At 39.8% G+C, this 22,988-nt stretch overlaps 1 protein-coding gene across 1 annotated transcript in view; it reads left to right on the top strand.

Moving 5' to 3' along the window:
- Positions 1–8,679, top strand: part of FBN2 (fibrillin 2) — a 393,529-nt gene extending 384,850 nt beyond the window's left edge. The window contains exons 62-64 of the mRNA XM_006870689.1: positions 4,324–4,555; positions 5,790–5,961; positions 8,305–8,679. Coding sequence (XP_006870751.1) covers positions 4,324–4,555; positions 5,790–5,961; positions 8,305–8,679 — 779 coding nt within the window. The remainder of the gene's footprint in view (positions 1–4,323; positions 4,556–5,789; positions 5,962–8,304) is intronic.
- The last annotated feature ends 14,309 nt before the right edge of the window (positions 8,680–22,988 follow it).

The raw sequence follows: 22,988 nt of genomic DNA, 5'->3' as shown, positions 1-22,988 counted from the left end.
ACCACATCAGGACTCCATGTTATTAATTTGTTGTTGTTATTAAGTGCCATCGAGTTGATTCTGACCCATAGCAACCATGTATAGGCACAGCTGGTGAACTTGAACCACAGACCTTGCAGTCTGATGCATTAGCCCACAGCACCACACCAGGACTCCATGTGATTAACTGTTGTGAAGTACTGTGGAGTCGGTTCCAACTCATAGTGACCCTGCACAGGGTTTCCATGGCTGTAAATCTTTATGGGAGCAGAAACCTCATCTTTCTCCCGCAGAACAGCTGGTAGTTTCGAACTGCTGACCTTGAGGTTAGCAGCCCGATTTGTAACCACTACGCTACCGGAGCTCCTTTATTTATGTTATTAATGTTATTGTTATATACTGTGGAGATGGTTCCTACTCAGCGACCCTGCACAGGGTTTCCAGGGCTGTAAATCTTTATGGAAGCAGAAAACCTCATCTTTCTCCCGCAGAACAGCTGGTAGTTTCGAACTGCTGACCCTGAGGTTAGCAGTCCGATTTGTAACCACTAAACTACCAGAGCTCCTTATGTTATTAATAGCACTGCTAAATTAAGAAAAACAAAAGGTCTCTGCAAATGTTAATGTTGAGAAGAGCTTTTCATTCAAATGAACACTTTAAAAAGTTCCCAAAACTTAAAGCATCGCAGCCAGTTTGCACAGAGAATTTCTAGCATTCTTGTACAAATGTAGGTTAACAGTCTCAAGTATTTTTAAGAATTATAATAACTCAAAACCGAAAATAATATCTAATATCTTATTTCTTGTGCAGGAGGGAAAATTATGTCTTACTATGATACATAAATTGTCAGTGTTAGGAACTTTCCATTGCTTCTGTGGACTTTCAAAATAATTAGGACACAGTGAGGCCAAGTCATCTGAAGTATGTGTCCAACAAGAATACTTTTATAACCTGTAAATATGAAGCATTATCATGGCTTCCAAAAATGATACATAGTTTTAACATATTTTTGGACGTGGCATATTTAAAAGTAATTTATTTTTTAGTTATGCCTAGGAACACATCTACTTGACATCATTTTCAGAGTAAAGCACTGCTTATAAAAGTCAGATCTAATTATAATAGCAGGAGAAACTCAGTGGCAGATTGCCTAGTCTACTGTATACAGACATATAGCAGCAGTTATATGTATGTCATACATAGCCAAGTTATTTATATACTTTTCTCCACATCTAATTAAAGCTAATTTTCAAAAATTAAGTAATCCACAGTAGATTTTATATTCCGTGATTTAAAAATTCCACCTTTCACATGCCTGACTCAATTCTGAAATTCCAAAATGATACACAATGTGTCTAATAACATCTACTTTTTTCAATAACCTCTTTCTTCAACTTGAACGATTTAATTTCCTGTCTGAGTGGGTTCGTCCCTGAGAGCCTCTTCCATACTTTTACTGAGCTACTGCTCATATGCACTGCGTTTCTAGCTATGGTTTCCAGCTGCACACCTTGTTGTAAATCCTATCCCCCCACATGGGCTAAAACATATACTTGTCATATAGTAAGTAAGCAGACACTCTGGGCTCCATATGGAGTCACAGGAATTTGAAAAATTCCATAGAACAGATGTGATTTATGCCCAGGGTGAAATTTGGATTAAAATAAAGCCCAAAGGAGACAAAGCCACATGCAGTACATCAACCAGACAGTTAATTGCTAAACTGTGATCTCCAAAGCGAAAAGCATAATCAGACTCTGAGTTTATCAAAATGCATAGCAACGGAAAGTATAACCTATAATTATCTTGCTATCAGGCAGTTACAATACAATGCTAGTCATTAAACAGCAAAATCTGCCTGGCAGCTGATGATTGCAAGCCTGTCTCAAAAGCACGGGCTACAAAAATAGATTCTCAAGTAGTTAAAAACTGCACTAGGTTGATAACAATAGATCCAATTTAATAATATTTATTTCAATTATTGGAGTCCTGGTGTGGCACTGCAGGATAATGTGCTGGACCACAAAGTTCATGGTTAAAACCTACTCTTCAGAAACCCTATACAGGGTCGTTACAACTCAGAACCAATTCAATGGCACAGATACAAATAGAGACATAGAATTCACATACCTTAACATACATTCTTTTAAAGTATTCCATCCAGTGATTTTTGTTATATTTTCATCATCTATTAATCATCCACAATAACAACTATTGTCATTTAGGATTTATTTATACACACACACACATATATCTATATTTTTGTTGTTGTTGTTGTTAGGTGCCATCGAGTCGGTGCTGACTCATAGCGACCCTATGCACAACAGAACGAAACACTGCCCGGTCCTGGGCCAACTCACCATTGTTGCCACGCTTGAGCCCATTGATGCTGCCACTTTGCCAATCCATCTCACTGGGGGTCTTCCTCTTTTTCTCTGACCCTCCACCTTACCAAACATGATAGCCTTCTCCAACAACTGGTCCCTCCTGACAATTATGTCTGAAGTATGAGAGACGAAGTTTGGCCATCCTTGCCTCCAAGGAGCACTCTAGCGGTAGCCCATGGCACTTTCAATATTCTCCTCCAATACCATAACTCAAAAGCATCAATTCTTCTACAGTCTTCTTTATTCACTGTCCAGCTTTCTCATGCATATGAGGTTATTGAAAATACCATGACTTGGGTCAGGTGCACCTTAGTCCTCAAGCTGATATCTTTGTTTTTCAACACTTTAATAAGGTCTTGTGCAGCAGATTTGCCTAATGAAATATGTCTTTTGATTTCTTGACTGCTGGTTCCATGAGTGTTGATAGTTGATCAAAGAAGAATGAAGTCCTTGACAACTTCAATCTTTTCTCCATTGATAAGAATGTTGTTTATTGGTTCAGTGGTGAGGATTTATATATACACAATTCCCATATATAATGCAGACCTTGGGAATACTGAGGGAACAGATACAAATAGAGACATAGACTTCTTTTTAAATTGACATAGAATTCACATACCTTAGCATACATTCTTTTAAACTATACAATCCAGTGATTTTTGTTGTATTTTCATCATTCCCAAAAGAAATCCCATAGCCATTAGCAGCCATGCCCCCATCCCTTGTTCTCATTGTTCGGTGCCGTCAAATCAATTCCAACTTATATCAACCCTTTGTACAACACAATGAAACACTGCCCAGTCCTACACAATCTCACAATTGTTGTTATGCTTGAGCCCATTGCTGCTGCCACTCTTCCAATCCATCTCAATGGAGAGGGGTGTCTTCCTTTTTTTGACCCTCCACTTTTGCAAGCTTGTTGTCCTTCTCCAGGGACTGGTCTCTCCTAATAACTTATCCAAAGTATGAGAGACAAAGTCTCATCATCCTAGCTCTAAGGAACATTCTGGCTGTACTTTTTCCAACACAGATTTGTTTATTCTTCTGGCACGCCATGGTACTTTTTGATGTTATTCTACAGTACCATCACTCAAATGCATCAATTCTTCTATGGTCTTCCCTCTTCATTGTCCAACTTTTTACGTGACTATGAAGTGATTGAAACTACCATTGCTGAATCAGGTGTGCCTTAGTCTGCAAACTCTTGAATACTTTCAAGAGGTCTTGTGCAGATTTGCTTAATGCAATAAATGCTTTGTTTGATTTCTCGACTCCTGCTTCCATGAGTGATGATTTGCAGTTCCAAACAAAATGAAGACTTTGATCATTTCAGTCTGTTCACCATTTATGAAGCCCCCATACCCTGGCAACCTCTAATCTAACTTCTAATCTACTTTCTATAGATTTGCTTGAAATACATGCTTTTGAAGTAACCTCCTCTTCAGGAAATAAGAGTTATTCTGTAAGAAAACTGCAAATAGTTGACCCCAGGGATGTCAATGTATTCAGTACTAGTCAGAAACATAGTAGAAGTAGAATATACTAGAGTAAAGGCAAGGTGTTTAAAAAATAAATAAATAATAACATAATTAAGGAAGCTGTGTGGTGGTGTTTTGTTTTCGAATACCCTTTGGAAATAATCCATTACAGTAAACAAAACAAAAAAGGGTTAGAGTATATTTTTAAAATACAAGGGGTGGAGGGCTACAAAAATTCATAGTAAAGGGGAATTAAAAGAGAATGCGCTTTTTACACAAACTTTTTTAAGCCCCCCTTGTACAGTTGTTGTTGTTGTTAAGTGCCATCGAGTCGGGTCTGACCCATAGCGACCCTGTACAGGGTTTCCGAGGGTGTACAGTTAGTTCCTCATAAAATCAGAGAAGCTTTGAAACTGATTTTTCATGCAGTTACCACCTTACCTGTCTTGAAAAGTTTCTTAATTTGTTTTCATATATAGATGAGAATGAATGTTCCAACCCGAATGCCTGTGGTTCTGCCTCCTGCTACAACACCCTGGGGAGTTACAAGTGTGCCTGCCCCTCGGGGTTCTCCTTTGACCAGTTCTCCAGTGCCTGCCATGATGTGAATGAATGTTCATCCTCCAAAAACCCATGCAATTATGGCTGTTCCAACACAGAAGGAGGTTACCTCTGTGGCTGCCCACCCGGGTATTACAGAGTGGGACAAGGGTAAGGCGGTCCATCAACTTCCCTGTGGGTAGAAATGCATGGTCCAAAAAAGTAGCCACTCCTTCCCTTACTGGGTTCTGGCTACCTGACTTCTAACCCAGCAGGCAAAGTTACAGGGTTTTAAAAGTGAAAAGTGTTGATCACAGGCCTTAGGGTACTGGAATGGGCACAAAGAAACCTGTGTACATGGACCAGAATTATTTCCTTTGTGGTTAGCATAAGACTTGACCTCTTATACAAACATGAGTTTTTTCCCCTTCATAAAAGGCCTGGGTTAATTTAATCATATTCCTCAAGACCAGAGGCACAGCAGATATTTAAAAGTGGGGCCCACATGTTGCCATAGATACCTGGGTTGTGTGAGAGGCAAGTTGAAATGGCCAAGTCCCAGTTTCCACTAGAGATTTTCTCAGATGCTGTTCCAGTAGTCTCAGAGGAAGGAGTTTGTTCCTCTCTTTGCCCATATGGCTTTTATATTGCAGAGACAGGATCTGCCTAGTTGGTTTGGTACCCCTCAGCACAAGACCCTGTCTCCACAAGGGTGGGTTCCCTCTGTCTACTCGCATTTTTACGAGTGTAGCCATCTCAGCTTCTGTCTGCATGGCTCAGGTACTGGGCACTTGTTTCTCTTTATCACACAGCCAACACACAATGCATACAAGAGGAGTACACAGAGCCAGAGTCCCTCCTACCAAAGGAGCAGTATGTGTGGCAGGCGCTGAAGTTCCAGGACCAGTATGTCCAACATTGCTAAAATTATTACTTTAACAAAAGGTTCAGTCTAGACAAGTCGTTTTCAGTCAATTTACTGGCTCTTTTGCCAACCAAATCATGGCTTCAGAAAATCTCAGTTACTCAAGCAGGGAGCAAACACAGGCTTCAAGTGTGAGAACCCATAGAACTTTTCTTGGCATTGTCTTTAGAAATTGATACTCTGACTTTATCTTCTTGACATAACTACTCCCTTTGTAACAGTTCAGTCAGACTGAAAACTTGAGAAACCCAGGACTTGCTCTCAGAATTTAGCTGTTTCAAAATAAGGAAATTTCACGTGGTGAGTGTGAAGAAAAAGAAGACAGAGAATATCTTTTTGGTTTTTTGTTTTTGTGCTTATGAGCTTAAAGCTTGCTTTTTTGGTTCCTTATTTCTGATAAATCTATGCTCCCTCACTAGAAAACTGTCGTCAAAGTCAGTGATAACGATTAATAATACTTTGCCTTCACCCTGAAAATAGGCACTGTGTCTCAGGAATGGGATTTAACAAAGGGCAATACCTATCAGTGGATGCAGAGGTCGACGAGGAAAATGCTCTGTCTCCAGAAGCATGCTATGAGTGTAAAATCAATGGTTACACAAAGAAAGAAAGTCGGCAGAGGAGAAGTGTCCACGAATCTTCACCAACAGCTGTGAGTCAATCTCCTTTTGTTTTGCTACAAAATTATCAATGGAGTCTTAAATACTGTACAGTAAACCCTATTGTCCTTTTGAGCTTCTTTAAGTAAAGTTAAAAACTATCTTGGAATTCAGAAGGTACTTTGATGGATACAACATGGAAAAGACTAGTTAAAATATTCCTCAGAACACAGGGAAGGACTACAGGGAGAAAGGATTTATGATTCCAATTTCAGATATTATTTTTTGCTAAGTGCCAGAGAGCAAAAATATGTCCTTCTAGAAAATGTTGTTAAGTACTGTCGAGTCATATCCAACTCATAGTGACCCTGGATAGGGTTTCGGAGGAGCAGCTGATGGATTTGAACCACAAGTCTTGCGGTTCAAACCAACATTGTGGTCGAGTGCTTATCATACAGCACTACACCAGGACTCTAGAAAATAGTTATTTTGAAATAATATAAGATGAAATTATTTGAATTTGCCTCATTTTCTTTTATGAATGTATGTAATAGTGCATGCAGTAGGCTGATTCTTATTTTCAGTATACAAGCCAACTATAGTCTCAAATTCTGTTACAATTAAGATAGCTTTTTTTCCTTAAAAAACCTGTCCTGACATATTTTATAAGGGATTGAAGAGCTGAGTTGCTTGCTCACTAATGTATTTTTTTTCAGCTAATGAATTTTAGAGTCCTGGTATGGTGCTGTAGGTTAAGTAATGTACTGCTAACCACAAGGTCAGTGGTTCAGACCTACCAGTTATTTCTTGGAAGCCCTATACAGGATTGCTGTGGGTCTTGAAGATGCTTAACATCAACAACAATATAGCATTGTAGCAGGGTAAACGGGATTTTTCCTTTGGACTGCCTAGTGTTGAGCCGGGTCTTTTCCCTTCCCCACTTTTTTGTCTGTATTACACTGGGCACCTTTAGTTTACCTCTCTTTGCCTGTAAAGTGGAAATACTACTACTTATCTCTAAAGTTGCCAGAAGGATTGACACATGTAAAGTATCAGGAAAGGTGTGTGGCATATATGCAGCATGTGTTCAGTGCAAGTCATCTCTGATAGCTAGAGAAGCTGAATTATTTCCCCAAATATCAAGGGGTGTTGTGTGCTGACCAGTTGGTTCTGACTCATAGCAGTTGGTGGGTTTGAACTGCCGACCTTGCAATTACCAGTCCAGTGTTAATCCTACATTGCCACACCAGGGCTCAAAATACCAAGGATAGCGTGAGCTAATTATTCACCACCCTCTTCAGAACTGTTGCCACCAACAAACCAAGTCAGCAATGAACTGACTGGGCAACTCACTTAACTTTTGTTGGCCTCAGTTTCCTTAGCTACACAATGAGACTTCTCTTGTCACACAGTGTACAGCTGCACAATAATAAATAAGCCATTGTTATATTTACATTAAGCTGGCAAGGGTACCTACACTGATGTTCAAAGATGATGAGTGAGACGGTCACCAAATACTCAGCAGTACCAATTCACTTATCTGTAAAACCTTCCCACTGTGATACTAGGAAACATGAATCTGTCTGAACAATAAGGACACTTTTTAGACCACTGTAGTCAAGTTTTTGCTTAACTGGGTCCCATTGTGGGGTTTTGTTTTGTTTTCTGCCTGTTTTACTTACATGGGGTCAATATGAGTCAGAATCAACCCAATGGCAGCAGGTTGGGTTTGGCTTCGTCTTACCTGAATAAGATTCTTAAACAGACCATCACTCTGACCAAGTCAGACAGGACTTATCAGGGCTCTGCCCCTCTTTTCCCAAAGTGAGATCAAATGGGAGCCCTGAGGACCTCAGCAGATCAGCCTCTCTGCAGCAGTATCTCATCTCTCTTTTGTGGGCATTTGGAGATTGAAGCTGTGCCTCAAAGATCAAAGAATCCTCTGGGTTTAATCCTGGCTGTTGTGCTAAAGTATCACTTCTTTTAACTCCAACAAAGATTACAATCTCTTCCTAAACTGTCTTTTTTTCTTTCTTTTTTTCATTATAAATATGACATCCCATAAATTCATCCAAAAAAAAAACAAAAAAACCCTTGACATATGAATGCTCTCTGTAGGCTCAGTCCTGTAATTTGAATTGCCTCATTAAGGCTGAGTGAGAAACCATAAAGATTTACAAGGCATTTTCTGTGGAATTGAAGTTTTCTCCCAGCTGACAGGAATTTACAATAGCCTCATTCACAGCCACCATTCCCTAAGGAGAGTGCAGAAAGCAAGAGCCAGCAACTACAGCTTGTCCCTGTGACTGGAGCCCAAACAGCACATTCCCCTTCCAGTCCTCTCCTTGTTCTGTATGGAGAAGCTTTTCCCAAATAATTCCTTGCTCTTTCTCCAGGTTGAACAGATCAGCCTAGAAAGTGTCGACATGGATAGCCCCGTCAAAATGAACTTCAGCCTCTCTGGACTCAACTCTAAGGAACACATCCTTGAACTCATGCCTGCCATCGAGCCTCTCAACAACCACATCCGCTATGTCATCTCCCAAGGGAATGATGATGGCATCTTCCGCATCCACCAAAGGAATGGGCTTAGCTACTTGCACACAGCTAAGAAAAGGCTGGTACCTGGCACATACACACTGGAAATCACTAGCAGCCCTCTGTACAAGAAGAAGGAGCTTAAGAAACTGGAAGACGGTAATGAGGATGACTACCTCCTAGGGGAGCTTGGGGAGGCTCTCAGAATGAGGCTGCAGATTCAGCTCTATTAGCTCTTTACAAACTGGCTTCCAGGCTCAACTCCCAGCCCAGCCAGCCTTTAGCCTTGTTTAAGAAGTCAGTGACTATTTTAAAGAGGAAAAAAAAAAAAAAAAAAAGACTTCTTACTCTCCTCCCTATCTCAGACTTCTGAATGTTGACCCTCACAGGGAGAGATCATTTAGACTCTAGTGTGACCAAAGATTTGAGTACAAAGGCAACCGTGGTTACTGTATTTTCTTTTTTTATATATAACTTCACTTTAAATATATTAAAAAAAAAAAACTAAATGTTCAAGAGATCAGCATATGGCACTAAATGCACAAAAATAATGTGAGCTTTTTTTTTTTTTTTTTTTTTTTTTCCTGTTAGCAGTCTGTAACACTTTGGGTATTTTGCTATAGTCGCTAATTAAAAAAAAATATAGATGTTTATTTATTTTTAATGCAGTAATATATGGAGAAATGAACAAACTATGTAAACAAAAAGGGAAACTCGCTTGTGTTTCTTTAGATTTATAAATTTGAGCTATTTCTTTTAGAGGTGCTTTTAAAACAAATTCAGTTGATTCAAGGGATATTTTCCTTTGGTTTTCTGCCAGTCATCCAACTGGTATACATCTGATTATTTTAAAGAAAGCCTCACAGAGCTGAATGGGTAATCAGTAATTTAAAAGACATGAATGTCATTAGATCCTTTATAAAGGAGATCAAAGCCAGAGCAGCTCACTGTGACATTATTTCACTTCACCAGACACACCAGGCAACGGAAGATGATGTACAACCACTGTAGCAAAATACCTTGACTGCTTGTGAGACCATTAGCGTTGCAGGCCAAACCGTACTGTATTTCCTTCTCCTAACCTCAAGGAACCACATGTGCTACCCATAACACCTCATTCTTACCCAGGGTGCTCTCCGTACTTGTGGTGCTGTAGGCAGCTGAAGAAATGCCATTCCTTTGAAAAGGAACACCTGGCGTTCTGTAGCGTTTGGTGCTGTCTTAGATTAATGGTGCATTTATTATGTTCAAGCTATTTCAGGATTGCCATATGTGCAAACAAATCATGCAGTGCAGCCAAGGAATATATGTTGTTGTTGTTGTTTAATCCTTTTTTTTTTTTTTTTTAGAATTTTCATTAATACTGTAGTTATGACACCATATGCCTCGTTTTATCCTAGCCTATTGTGTATGAAAAATGTTTGTTTAGTTTGCTTTAGTCATTTAAAGAGATACTGTACCAGTACATGCTAATAAGAGTATGTCTATGTGTTCTTCTCAAAGCACCTGTCCCTGGACCAGTGCCCAACCTCATACGTGAAATGGCCAAAGCACACGCAGACCCCCACTACTTCTCTCACTGACCAAAGATTAGTAACCAGTTATATCCAGTGTTTTGTTTTGTTTTGTTTTTTATGACTAAAAGAAACAGTGTAAATTTGTAATCAAGTGTTTGTGAGAAAAAAACATGGTTTTTGGTTTTGTTTTTTGTAGGTCTGTGTATCAAATATGACACTTTTCTTGCAATAAAGCTTATTTTGGGGTAGTTGCCTGGCTTCCAGTTTTATGGGACTACAATCCTGCTGTATCTGTTGGCAATATTAGGGACTTTGTTTATGGGGACGAAGGAATAGGCCAGATGGAGGCATTTTACCAAAAATTTACAGGAAAACAGGGTAAATCTATGCAATAAAATAAGCAGGAATATTTCATTGAAAAATACAATTTAAAGTTATATTCAAGTAGAAGGACTTATCCTACACAGGTTACAGTTCACTTCCTCATGGATTCTAAGCTCTCTGAGACCCATCACCCAAAGACAAAGAATTTCTTCACTTCATCCACACAAACTTTGAGTACCAGTGTTTTTAAGCACCGTGAGGAGGTATTTTTTTAGCATCTTTCTTCTCTAGGGTGTACATTTTCCTGAACCCAGTTTTTAAGCAAATGTGCCTGGAAGCTTGAAGGGTGGACCTGAACTCACACCTCTGTGACTCAACGTTCAGTCAAATTTCAGCCCAAGATAGAATAGGTCCTATAAGGTGAACTCTCACACCAGGAGGTACATACTCATTACAACAATCAGCCATAAGAGATCAAGAGGCAAGTATTTGCCCAGTGATTCATTTCTGAAGGAAGGAAGGGGGAGGAAATAAGGACAAAGGGAAATGGCAAACTGAGGAAGTGGACAGATTGCTTTTAACTTTATGGGGATTAAAATCAATGTCACAAAACATGTATGAATTGTGTTGAAAGAAAAAACAATTTACTCCATAAATGTTTACCAAATCACAATGATAATAAAAAAAAAAAAAAAAATTAAGTGCATAGGAGTTCTGGTGGAGTCCTGATGTTACACTGTAGGATAAACACACTACTGTTAACCAGAAAGTCAGCAGTTCAAGCCCAACAGCTGCTCCTCAGAAACCCTATACAAGACGGCTATGAGTCAGAACCAACTCAAGAGCACTTACCAACCATTGTCCAACCAAAGCTCTTTGTTGTTAAGTGCTCAGCTGCTAACTGAAAGGTACATAGTTGAAACCCACCAGTGGTTCCATGGGAGAGAAGACCTGGTGCTCTGCTCCCATAAAGATTGTTGTTGTTATTAAATGCTGTTGATTCCTTCTGACTCATAACAACTCTGTATAGAGTTTGTAAGCCCTATAAACTCTGTATAGGGTTGCTGAGGAGCGGAGCGGCTAGTGAGTTTGAACCGTTGACTTAAAATTTAAATGACCTTGCAGTCCAGTGCATAACAATTGTTGTTATGTGCCATTGAGTCGGTTCCGACTCATAGTTACCCTGTACCGGGTTTCCAAGGAGTGGCTGGTGAGTGTAAACTGCCAACCTTGTGGTCCAGTGCTTTATCCCACAGCGCCACTCCAGGACTCCATCCCATCAAGATTACAGCCTAGGAAACCCTGAAGGGGAAGTTCTACTCAGTCCTATATATAGGTTTACTCTGAGTCTCAATAAACTTGAAGGCACTCAACGACTTCACCACACATTGGGCCAAACCTCCAGACCAAATGATATCTTTACCAAAAAAATGATCCAAAACTGCTTGCTTCTTGCAGTATTACAAAAATTTGCTCAGTGGAGGAGTGAATAGATAGAATTCTGAACTCTCTTTTCATATACTGCTAAAAACAAGCACAGAAATGTTTCTGAGAGTCATAGAAGTTAATTTAATGCAAGGTTTAAGAATCTGTGTTCTTCAATTTTGCATTCAAGGATTAAGAAAATGAGGAAATAATGTGACTGATCTTTATGTTGTTCTTTGCCCATCAGAATGTAGTCGCATGGAATAACAAAAGTATTTGCCTAGGGGCATCCTTTAAAACCTAACATGCGTATTGAGTTTCATCTGGGATCTGTTATTGGTACAGTATGTGCACTGTAATATGAAGTTACCCCGAGCCAGATTTGACTCAATCTTTGAATGTTGAACAACAACACAGTTTAGTGTTAACCTGCTCTTGAAGATGTTTGTGAATCTTCACCAGTAAAGATAAGAGCATTTGGGAATTCACACAGAAGAGTCTGTACCTGAAGGAGGTCACGACTTTGAGATACTCCTTCCAGGAAGAAAGTTGCTGAGCACCTCTGGGCTCTCTTACAGTTCTCCCTACCGTGAGCACTGTAATAGAATCCCTTGCATAATCTGAGAGTGTAGTGCAAACCCAGACGTAAACTAAATCCAGTGAGTGTAAGTATTATTAAGCAAGTATGGTCTCCAGCTGACATTAATTCTTTCCATTTGGATTTAGATTTTGGAGCGGCTTTAAATTTTAATCCTACTTAGTACTATTTGAGGGAAACCCTCAAGAAGATGGACTGACCCAGTGGCTGCAACAAGGGGCTCAAGCATAGCAAGGACTGTGAAGATGGTACAGGATCAGTGTTTTGTCCTGTTGTACATAGAGTCACTATGAGTTGGATAAGAACTGGACAGCTAACCACAAGGTTGGCAGTTTAAGCCCACAAACTGCTCCTTGGAAACCTTATACAGGGTCACTATGAGTCAGAGCTGACTCGATCAGACATACCAACAACAGCATGAGTTGAAACCACTCAATGGCACCTGACAACAGAGCCTGACTTTGCTGTTCAGTTGCATTGGATGATAATTGGTCATGTTTCCACATGAACCTTAAAATCAAAGAGAGCAAAACACTAAATTTTACACTAGATTTGAACATCTGCCTTTTTCGTGACATAGGAGAACTACAAAGCAAGACTGTTCATACAACCTTTCCCTGGCAAATGCTGAACAACTTTATTTTGTTTTAAGTGCCTTCTTGATACACAGAATACTTGGGGTGGAATTTGGAAATATAACTAAAATTTCAAAGACAACTGTATCTGAGTCCTATAAGCCTTTAGGTTACTGTCATTGATGCTTCAATGGAAACAAGTTAATTCATATGTTAAAAACTGACACTCAGTCATGTTTGACATGCAAAATGGCCATTTATATAGTTCAACTTAATACTACAGGAATCTTCATGTTCCTCAAGAATAGTCTGGAAATTTGAAAGCCCCCCTTCTCTTCCAAAAGACATGGATTCCATTCATTCCTTTCCATGTCACTTGTGGCCCATTTGTACTCCTAATTTGTGATAGTCCCCAAGAGAATATACATAATTTATTGAAACAGCCAGTTTCGTTCATGCACCAAAGGCACTGGAAAGCATTTAAATCATATGTCTTTGGGACCTTGATGGAATTACTAAAACTGCTTAAATATAAAGAGAAATCCTTTGGGGAAAGTTGGGATATAGCACAATGTTTAAAAAATAAAAAGAAATTTTTTACTTCTGAAGAGATGGGGAAAGTTGGACATACGGTGCCTCCCAGCCAGGAAGCAAACTATGTTTGCAATTTCAACCCAGGGTCCTTTGCTATATCGTCTAACCCACTTTTGTTTTTTAGTAAGCCTGCATTTGCAAATCGTGATTTTCATGTTGCATAAGAAGTTCTCGTTCTGAACCTAATCTGTTTGGTGTATAAACCCATTGCCTCTGAGTCAATTTTGACTCACAATAACCCATAGAACAAAGTAGGACTGCCCCCAAACAGGGTTTCCACAGCTGTACATCTTTATGAAAGCAGACCGCCACATCTTTTCTCCCAGGGCTCCTTTCAGTGCATAAAAGGAGTATTAAAATAAAACACACAGCTCACTGACTTCAACAGTGCAATCAATGAGGCAGTATTACCTTCTAGTTAAAAGTAACAGGCTTTTTCAATTCAGGCGGACTCGAGTTTGAATTCCATTTCCTTGGACAAGTTACATAACCTCTCTGAGTATGCGTTTCTGTCCTTGGATGATCTTTGCGCTTAAGAGTGGCTGAGAAGATTGAATGAGATAATACAAATTGTGTTCTTAGCATAGGACTCAGCACTTTGTAACTGTCAGCTACTATTCCTCCTACTACCTAATGGTTAAGGAGCTCTGGTAGCATAGTAGATGCCCATTGGATTTCTTAGGCTGTAACTTTCATGGGAGCCGTTGGCCAGGTCCTTTCTCCTTTGGTGCAGCTGGTGGGTTCCAACCACCGCCCTTTTGGTTTGCTGCCCAGTGCTTAACCCATTGCACTACCAGGGGTCATGACTACTAATACTTGGTGAATGAGTCCACATGTTCCCACAAAACTCCTTAAAAGCATGGCTCTGAAACTACTGCCTTCTCTCTACTTCTAAGACCAAACAGAAATAGCAACCAGGATGTATTTCCTAAATACTCTGTACCTCTAAGGAATCTAGAATTCCTGGTGTGGCCACATGCGTCTAGAACGTCTACACTGCTCTTCACTTCACTTAATAGAATCTAGGAAGAGCAAGCCATAGACATACCCAGAGCCCTCAAATCTACTCAGATCCCCAGAAAACTGAGTATGAAAGAGAACAAGGATATCTGGTTATTTCTTTTAGAATCGTGTGGTATGTCAGAGCTAGAAAGGCCTTTGGATTTACAAATGAGGAAACTGAGGTCCAGAGTTACAACATAGCTACATGCACTGCTAGTTTCTACTGAGGTGAGCCCTTGCTTGGTTGCAGCCTGGCTACTATTCGTATTTCCACTACATGGTAAGCCTATTTGGATTTCTTTTAAACCCTGTGGATATAGGCCAGTTCCCATGTTTTGGCTCATATTGAATCCAAAAATATTTTCCAAGCACTAGTTTTTGTTTTGTCTACCCCACCCTCTGTGTAACTGCTCCCAACCTTTTACAGACCTGAGATTTGTGTACACACTAGAATGCCAAGATATTGGCTGCCACAGAATACACCCTACCTAAATCATGTGCTGCTCTAAATACACACTAGAGTGTCAGCTTTCAAAGGGTTAAACATTTTATTTAAACCAGACCTTCCAAACTTTAAAAACACATACACATTTGTTTTACTAAGAATGCTTAAGGAAAGTACACTGGTGGCTTGTGTTGCTTAATTGTCTTTTTTTTCCCTTTTCCTGTGAGCCTAAAAAAGATATTACTAGATTAAGTTGACTTACTTTCAAAATACCCAAGAACCAACAGCTCACATTAGTCATCCCCATTAGGGCTGCAGATTAAATGTCAGGATGTAGTGTAGACATTTTCCAGAGGAAAACTCTTTACATGACTTTTATTTAGAGAAAAACGATAGGAAAAGTGAATATTAACAGCCTTCCTCAGACAACTACTGCTGCATGCCTGAGTTGCATTAATGAGCTAACAGTAGAAGCTGTGAATGGTCAACACCTGAAAATCTGCCAAGGAGTTTACTGAAGCTGCAGAGGGTTATGCTCCTAAGTAACCCGCCTTCCTTTCTGACCTCAATACCACTGTACTAAGGGAACCCCAAAGACTGTCCTTGATGTAGGGTGAATTTAGAGCTTCAGATTTATGCATCTATATACATGTGACTATGATCTATGTCCATGTACCAGCTCTTGAACTCAATCTGGGTGGGACAAGCCTGTGTCTCAGTCATCCTAGTATGTTTCACAAAGCCAAGGCCAGAAAATGTTCAATGAATGAGTGAAAAGAAGTAGACAATTTTCAGACTCATCATAGAATCAAGACTTCCAGACCATCGTGAGGAGCTGGACCTCACTCAAAGTTTCCACAGTAATAATTTTACTAGGGGAAATCCTCTAAACAGATTTCCAGGGATAATTCTGGATATATCTTTCCTTCTTTGAGAAGAATCTTCTTTGTTTCTGCAGCCTTTCTCTACCTTTCTAGGGAGTCTGTTGGTCATGGCCAGAATGAGAATCGAGTGAAAGGCAGTGAGGAAAGTTTACTGAGATTTGAATTTGTACTATGAGGGTTTTCAAGTTGTTTCATGAGCTTACCGCTGGTCCAAACTTTGAGGCTGCTGCTGCCTCTATAGGGCTGTGGGCAGAGGAAGAGACACAACAGAACCCTCTTCATACAAAGAGGTGAAACAATTCTTATTTTGGGGATTAGTATACTAAATGATTATTGGTTGGGTATCCACTATCCAGTCCTAAGAAGACTTTCCATTCAAAAGAAAACAATCAATACAGGTAACAAGTTAAATGCATAAGATTTGGATACATGGCAGAAAGTGGGAAGGGATTTTCTGAAAGAGCAAATAGCACAAACAGATGTTGGAAGTCATAATGTGGGTGGTATGTTGAACAATAAGGCTAGGTCCATGACCACTGACCTAGCCACTGGGTACTAGAGTTGAGAGTGAATCATCTAGCTGATATGAAGTGTGTGGGGATGGGAGGTGCACAAGAATACACAAACTTGCAGATTGTACCCATTTGACCTAGCTTGGATGGCTTGATGATCAGAACTTGACTAGAGAAAGATAAACAACTTTGATATATGAAGCAAGTGTAGATTGCTGCAATTTGATGAACTTTGTCTTTGCTTATGGATGTAGTAGTTCAAAATACCAACCGAGAGGGAAGGAGTCTTCACATCAAGGATTAAGCCTATACCCTCGGTGCACAAGGTAGGTAGTAACAGGCAGCTGAGATATTGACTATCTAAAATGAGGGGAGGAAGGGCTATAAAGCAAAGGCATGAAGTGACTGGCTTACAAGTTTTCCAGAGGGACTTGAGTTTCAAAGTGTGCAGGGATGGGGGTAGAGCTAGAATCACCATTGAATAGTTTTCTTCTTGTCTAGACGGTTCTGGTGGAAGGAAATGGGGATAGGATGCTTTTGATTCAGTAGTGAGTAATTGTTATCATGACTAATTGTGATTGACACAACTGTAAAGGTAGAAATTTTATAACATAAGGGGGGGGGTAGTTAATCTTACATTCCAGGAACAGAAAGGACCCTAGGACCATCAAGATAAAAGAGCATGAGCAGAACATGGGCCACTAACTAGGGAAGCAGCAACACCAGAGATGGAGGCATAGGAGATAGCATGAAGAGATGGAGCAGCTGAGGACTTTAGACTCATGGAAAGAGAAAGACTATGTGCTGGCATCCAAGAGGCTGGCTTGCAGAATGTACCCCTTAGCCGCTTAAACAATGATATATCCCTATTTTTTTTGTGTGCACACAAAAACAAAACAACAAAAAGTGGGAATAGAGGCAAATACGGTTAACCGATAGCACAAGGAGGGATTGTAATCATTGCAGTGAAACAACATACAACTTGTTGAGTATAAAACCAATGTTCTGCCATGTAAATTATCACTCAATTCACAATAAAAGCTCTATTAAAATAAATAAATAAATAAATAAATAAATAAAATAAGGCTAGGTCAATGGACTTTGAATGATGGAACCATGAAGAGCAAAAGACAGCATTATTAGAGAAAGAGTAGGTCCAAATGTGAGGAACCTGTGAAGATCATGCCAAGCCATTGAACTTTATACTATAGGTGACACAAGGTCAGCAGTTCAAAACCACCAGTTGCTCCACAGAAACCCTACAGAGGGTTACTATGAGTCAGAACCAACTTACAGCACTTAACAACAACAAAATAGGTAATACTCCATTTCCAGCTACCAGATATATCCAATAGTAAGAAAAACTCATGTTCTTGACTTCATACAGTAAAACAGACAATAAGTAACTAATATAAAATTTAAATTATGATATGTGCAATGAATAAAAAAGATCATAGTAAAATCTAAAGAAAAAAAGGAGGTGGAAATGACTCCACTGCAAATGAAGGGTCAGAGATAATCTTCTATGGTGATATTTGATAGAAACTGAAGGATAAATAGGACCTATCAGGTACAGAAATGTGAGACTGCAAGCAGAGAGAAGAGCATGAACAAAAGTTCTGACACATGAAAGACCTTGCCATATTAAAAGACTGAAAGATGGCCAGTTGAGTTGCAGCATAGTGAGAAAAACGGAGACGAATTAGAGAAATGTAAGGAAACCATACAATTCAAGGTTTTGCAAGGTCAGCAGTTCAAATCCACCAGCTGCTCCTCAGAAACCCTATACAGGGTTGCTATGAGTCACAACTGACTTGATGGCACAAATCAACAACAACAATCCTAAAAGTAATTTTATTTATCCAATGAGAAATAGTAAGCCCTGAAATGAAGCAAGGAAATGACATCATGCTTTGTTAGGTATCACTGGGCCTTCCATGTGGAGAATGGAGGGAATAAACAAAGAGGTGAAAAGTGAGACAGGAGAATGGGAGAATGATGTACCAGCTATTGTAGTTCAGGTAAGAGATGATGTTGACTTGAACCTGTAGGTAAGGAGTAAGACAAGAGAATGTTTTAGAGGTAAAGTTGGTTGTTGTTGTTGTTGCTGTTGTTAAGTGGCATCAAGTCGGTTCCGACCCACAGCGACCCTGTACAGGGTTTCCGAGCCTGTAAATCTAATTTACGGGAGCAGAACACCTCATCTTTCTCCCACAGAGCGGCTGGTAGTTTCGAACTGCTGGCCTTAAGGTTCACAGCCCGATTCGTAACCACTACGAATCAGAGCTCCTTATTAACAAATTCAATGAACTTTGCTGCCAGTTACAGATCTGAGAAAGGCAAGAATTGTGGAGGGAGAGAATCCAGAGTCAGTTCTGAACATGTTAATTTTGAGAGTCCCGTTAATTCTCCATATGGAGATCTTTGGTCATTGGTGCATGGATGATATCTAAAGCCATGACGATTTATGAAGAAAAGAGGGCCAAGCTCTTAGAAACTCCTTCAGCTGGAGATAGAAGAGGAGTAGCTATGATGGTTAAGGTTCTATGTCAACTTGGCTGAGTCATGATTCTCTGGTTTGGTTGTTATAATGGTTGTTATAATCTCATCAACCCATGATGAGATCAAATATAACTTAATCACCTCTATGATGAGATTGGCTATGAGCAACTAATCAGTTCAAAGGGAGTTTCCTCAGGGTATAGCCTGTAGCCAATATATATGACTACAGACACTACTGAGTTTCCAATCTGCCAGCAGGAGAGACCAACAGAGAGTACACAATTTGGAACCATTCCTTGAGACAATCAGTTAGTAACACTTCTATCTGGGTACTGAATAGACACGTACTCTAGATCTGGATTTGCCTACCCTGAACACAATGCTTTGACCAAAATTATCATCACAGACTTACAGAAAGCCTTATCCATTGTTATAGTATCCCACACAGCATTACCATGAGTCAAAGGACTCACTTCCCAGCAAATGAAAAGTGCTGCAATGAGTCCATGCTCATGACATTTACTGTCTTACAACATTATCCATTATCCAGAAGCAGCTAGATTGATAGAACGATGGAATCACCTTCTAGTAAGGCACACTTACAAAGGTAGAAATACTTTACAGGGTTGGAGCAAGGTTCTCCAGGAGACTGTTTATGATCTAATCAAGTATCTAATATATGGCACTTTTTCACCAATAGCTAGAATTCACTGGAACCAAGTCTGGGAACCAAGGGGTGGAAATGAGAGTGGTACCAAAACTATTATTCCTAGTGATCCACTCACAGAATTTGTGCTTCCTGTGCCTGTTACACTATGCTCTACAGTTCTAGAAGCTTCAGTTCCAAAAGAAGGAATGCTCCAACTTGAAGATACAACACTGATTCTATTGAACAGGAAGTTAAAAATTCCACTTGGTATTTTGGGCTCCTCATGCCTCTGTATCAACAGGCAAAAAAAGGACATTTTTGTACTGGCTGGTGTGACTGATCCTAATGACCAAGGGTTACTAGTACATAATGTAAGTAAAGAAGAGTATGTCTGGAATACAGGTTTTCCTTAGGAAATCTCTTAGTACTGCCAAGTCCTATGATTAAAGTAAATGGAAAAACTACAGCAATCCAATTCTGACATGCATATTTATGACCTAGAATCTTCAACAATGAAGGTTTGGGTCACCCCAGCAGGCAAAAAAACATGACCAGCAGAGATGCTTGCTGAGGACAAAGAAAATATGGAATAGGTGGTGAAAGAAGTAATTCTAAATACCAGCTATGACCACTTGCATAAACAAGAACTGTAATTATTATGAGTATTTCTTCATTGTATGAGTGCATCAAATACTTGTTCTTCACTTATAAATATATATATTTCTGGGGTGGTATGTGTGTTAGCTGTATCATGTTATGTGCAAGTATAATTTTACAATTGTCTTTATTTAGGAATTGTGTATATACATTATCTTAAGGAGATGTGTACAGGTGTCAAGTTGACAAGGAATATACTGTGATGGTTAAGGTTATGTGTCATCTTGGCTGAGCCATGATTTTCTGGTTTGGCAATTATGATTTAGTCATTTCCCATGATGAGATCTGGTATGAGGTAATCACCTCCATGATGAGATCAGCTATGAGCAAACACAGCTGGAAGGGAAGTTATTTGGAGGTGTGGTCTGCATTAAACGTATATGAACATTTTGGCAAAGCTCACTAGCTCACTAGTTTTTTTTCTGTCTCTGGATCCTATATCATTAGATCTCTGGTTTTTGGAACTGAAGTAAATGGTCTGCCACATTATTGTTATTGTGAGGTGCCACTGGGTTGGTTCTGACTCACAGCAACCCTATGCACAACAGAACAAAACTCTACCATTCTGGCTGTACTTCTTCCAAGATAGATATTTGTTCTCTGGCAGTCCATGGTAGTTTCAATATTCTTCTCCAGATGTATCAATTCTTCACAATTCACTGCCCAACTTTCACATAAATATGAGGTAATTGAAAATGCCATGGCTTGGAGCAGGCTCACCTCAGTTCTCAAAGTAAGGCCCACCATATTGGCCACTAATGTGGGGATAGGTCAGACTTTGCAGCCTGTGAGACAGAAGCCTACCTACTACCTTCACTGATGATCTTGAATTCATTTGATTCTGTAGCCTGTGAGCCAACAGCCTGCTGTCTGACATGCCAATCTTGAGGCTGTCAGCCCTGGCAGCTACATCAGCCTTCAGTCTGACATCTGCCCCGTGGTGTAGGAACTACAACTGCTAGCTAGCTTCTACAACTGCATGAGACATTTCCATGATGTGAATCTGTGTGTGTGTGAATACAAACTTTTTGAAACTTCCTTGTATAAGCTTTTCTGGTTTTGCTTCTCTAGAGAACCCACTGTAACCAAAGACAGATGTCAGAACATGTGAAAGAATGAGAATATAGAGAGGGGGGGAAAAAACAGCACAGAAGAAAGGGGTGTTAAGGATGTCTAGGGGAAAAGGTGTTTTAAATCAGAATCATGGGAATCATTTTGCTATTGAAATGAGATATACTCTTTTCTGCCCACATCTACTCCCCACACCCTCCAGTCTTCACCCCATTCTTCTTTTTAGTCACTTTGTCACAAGCAATAACAAAACAGTGGACACAATCTTTGCCCACATATCGACCTGAAAGTTATCAAACAGAAGTCTCAGTTTGGGATAAATTTGCTGGTTTTTCATTTCCAGAACTCTCTTCCTGATTTTTTACAGCAATATAACAATTTTAATTTGAGTAACTAACCATTATGTATGCTGGTCTATTTCAAGAGTCTCTACTCCTCCCTAAAAATTAAAACCAGTCCACAAGAGCCAAAATATGACCATTAATACATTCCACATGACTTCAGACACAATCTCAAGAACAGAGCTGATGAATTAGACACTAGTAACCCAGCACCAGAAGAGTTGTGGTATGACATCAAGAACATCATACAGGAAGAAAAAGGTAATGACAAAGACAGGAAAGAAATGAAAATAGCGAAATTGATGGTAGAAGAGATGCTGAAACTTGCTCTTGAGTGTAGAGAAGCTAAAGCGAATGGAAGAAATGAGGAAGTAAAAGAGCTGAACAGAAATTTTCAAAGGGCAGATCAAGAAAATGAAGGCAGGGGTGGGGGTGTTGGTGAACACATATTAGGGGATACACACATCACAGTTAGGGTGTTGCGGAGTGTAATATACAAGGAAGGGGAGGGCAATACACAAGAAGGGGGAGGGTGTGGAAGAAGAAGGTAGATAGGGGAACACTTAGGTAGGCTGTTGTTGTTCTTGTTAGGTGCCATCGAGTCGGTACCGACTCATAGTGACCTTTTGCACAGCAGAACGAAACATTGCCCTATCCTGGGCCAACCTGACTTACTGTTGCCATGCTTGAGTCCATTGATATTGCCACTTGGCAAAGCCATCTCACTGAGGGTACTCCTCCTTTTCTCTAACCTTCCACCCTATGAAACATGATATCCTTCTCCAGCTACTGGTCCCTCCTGACAATATGTCCGAAATATGAGAGACAAAGTTTGGCCATCCTGACCTCCAAGGAGCACTCTGGCTATACTCTTCCAAAATGGATCTATTGGTTCTTTTGGCAGCCAATGGCACTTTCAATATTCTCCCCCAACACCATAACTCAAAAGCATCAATTGTTCTACGGTCTTCCTTATTCACTGTCTAGCTTTCACATGCATATGAGGTTATTGAAAATAACATGGCTTGAGTCAGGCTCACCTTAGTCCTAAAGCTGACACCTTTGCTTTTCAACACTTTTAAAATGTCTTGTGCAGATTTGACCAGTGCAATACATCATGTGATTTCTTGACTGCTACTTCTGTGAAAATTGGTATTTGATCCAAGAAAAACGAAGTCCTTGACAACTTCATTTTTTTCTCCATTGACAAGAATATTGTTTATTGGTCCAGTGATGAGGATTTTTGTTTTCTTTACATTGAGATGTAATCCACATTGAAGGCTGTGCTCTTTGATCTTCAGTAGTAATGTTTTAAGTCCTCTTCACTTTCAGATGGTACAAGCAAGCTTGTATCATCTGCATATCACAGATTGTTAATGAGTCTTCCTCCAAATCCTGATGCCACGTTTTTCTTCATAGAACCCAGCTTCTCGGACTATTTGCTCA

The sequence above is a fragment of the Chrysochloris asiatica genome, unplaced genomic scaffold (genome assembly GCF_000296735.1).
Source record: "Chrysochloris asiatica unplaced genomic scaffold, ChrAsi1.0 scaffold00147, whole genome shotgun sequence".
Taxonomy (NCBI): Eukaryota; Metazoa; Chordata; class Mammalia; order Afrosoricida; family Chrysochloridae; genus Chrysochloris; species Chrysochloris asiatica.
The sequence above is the reverse complement of the archived record's forward strand: the minus strand, read 5'-3'. Positions and strand labels throughout refer to the sequence as shown.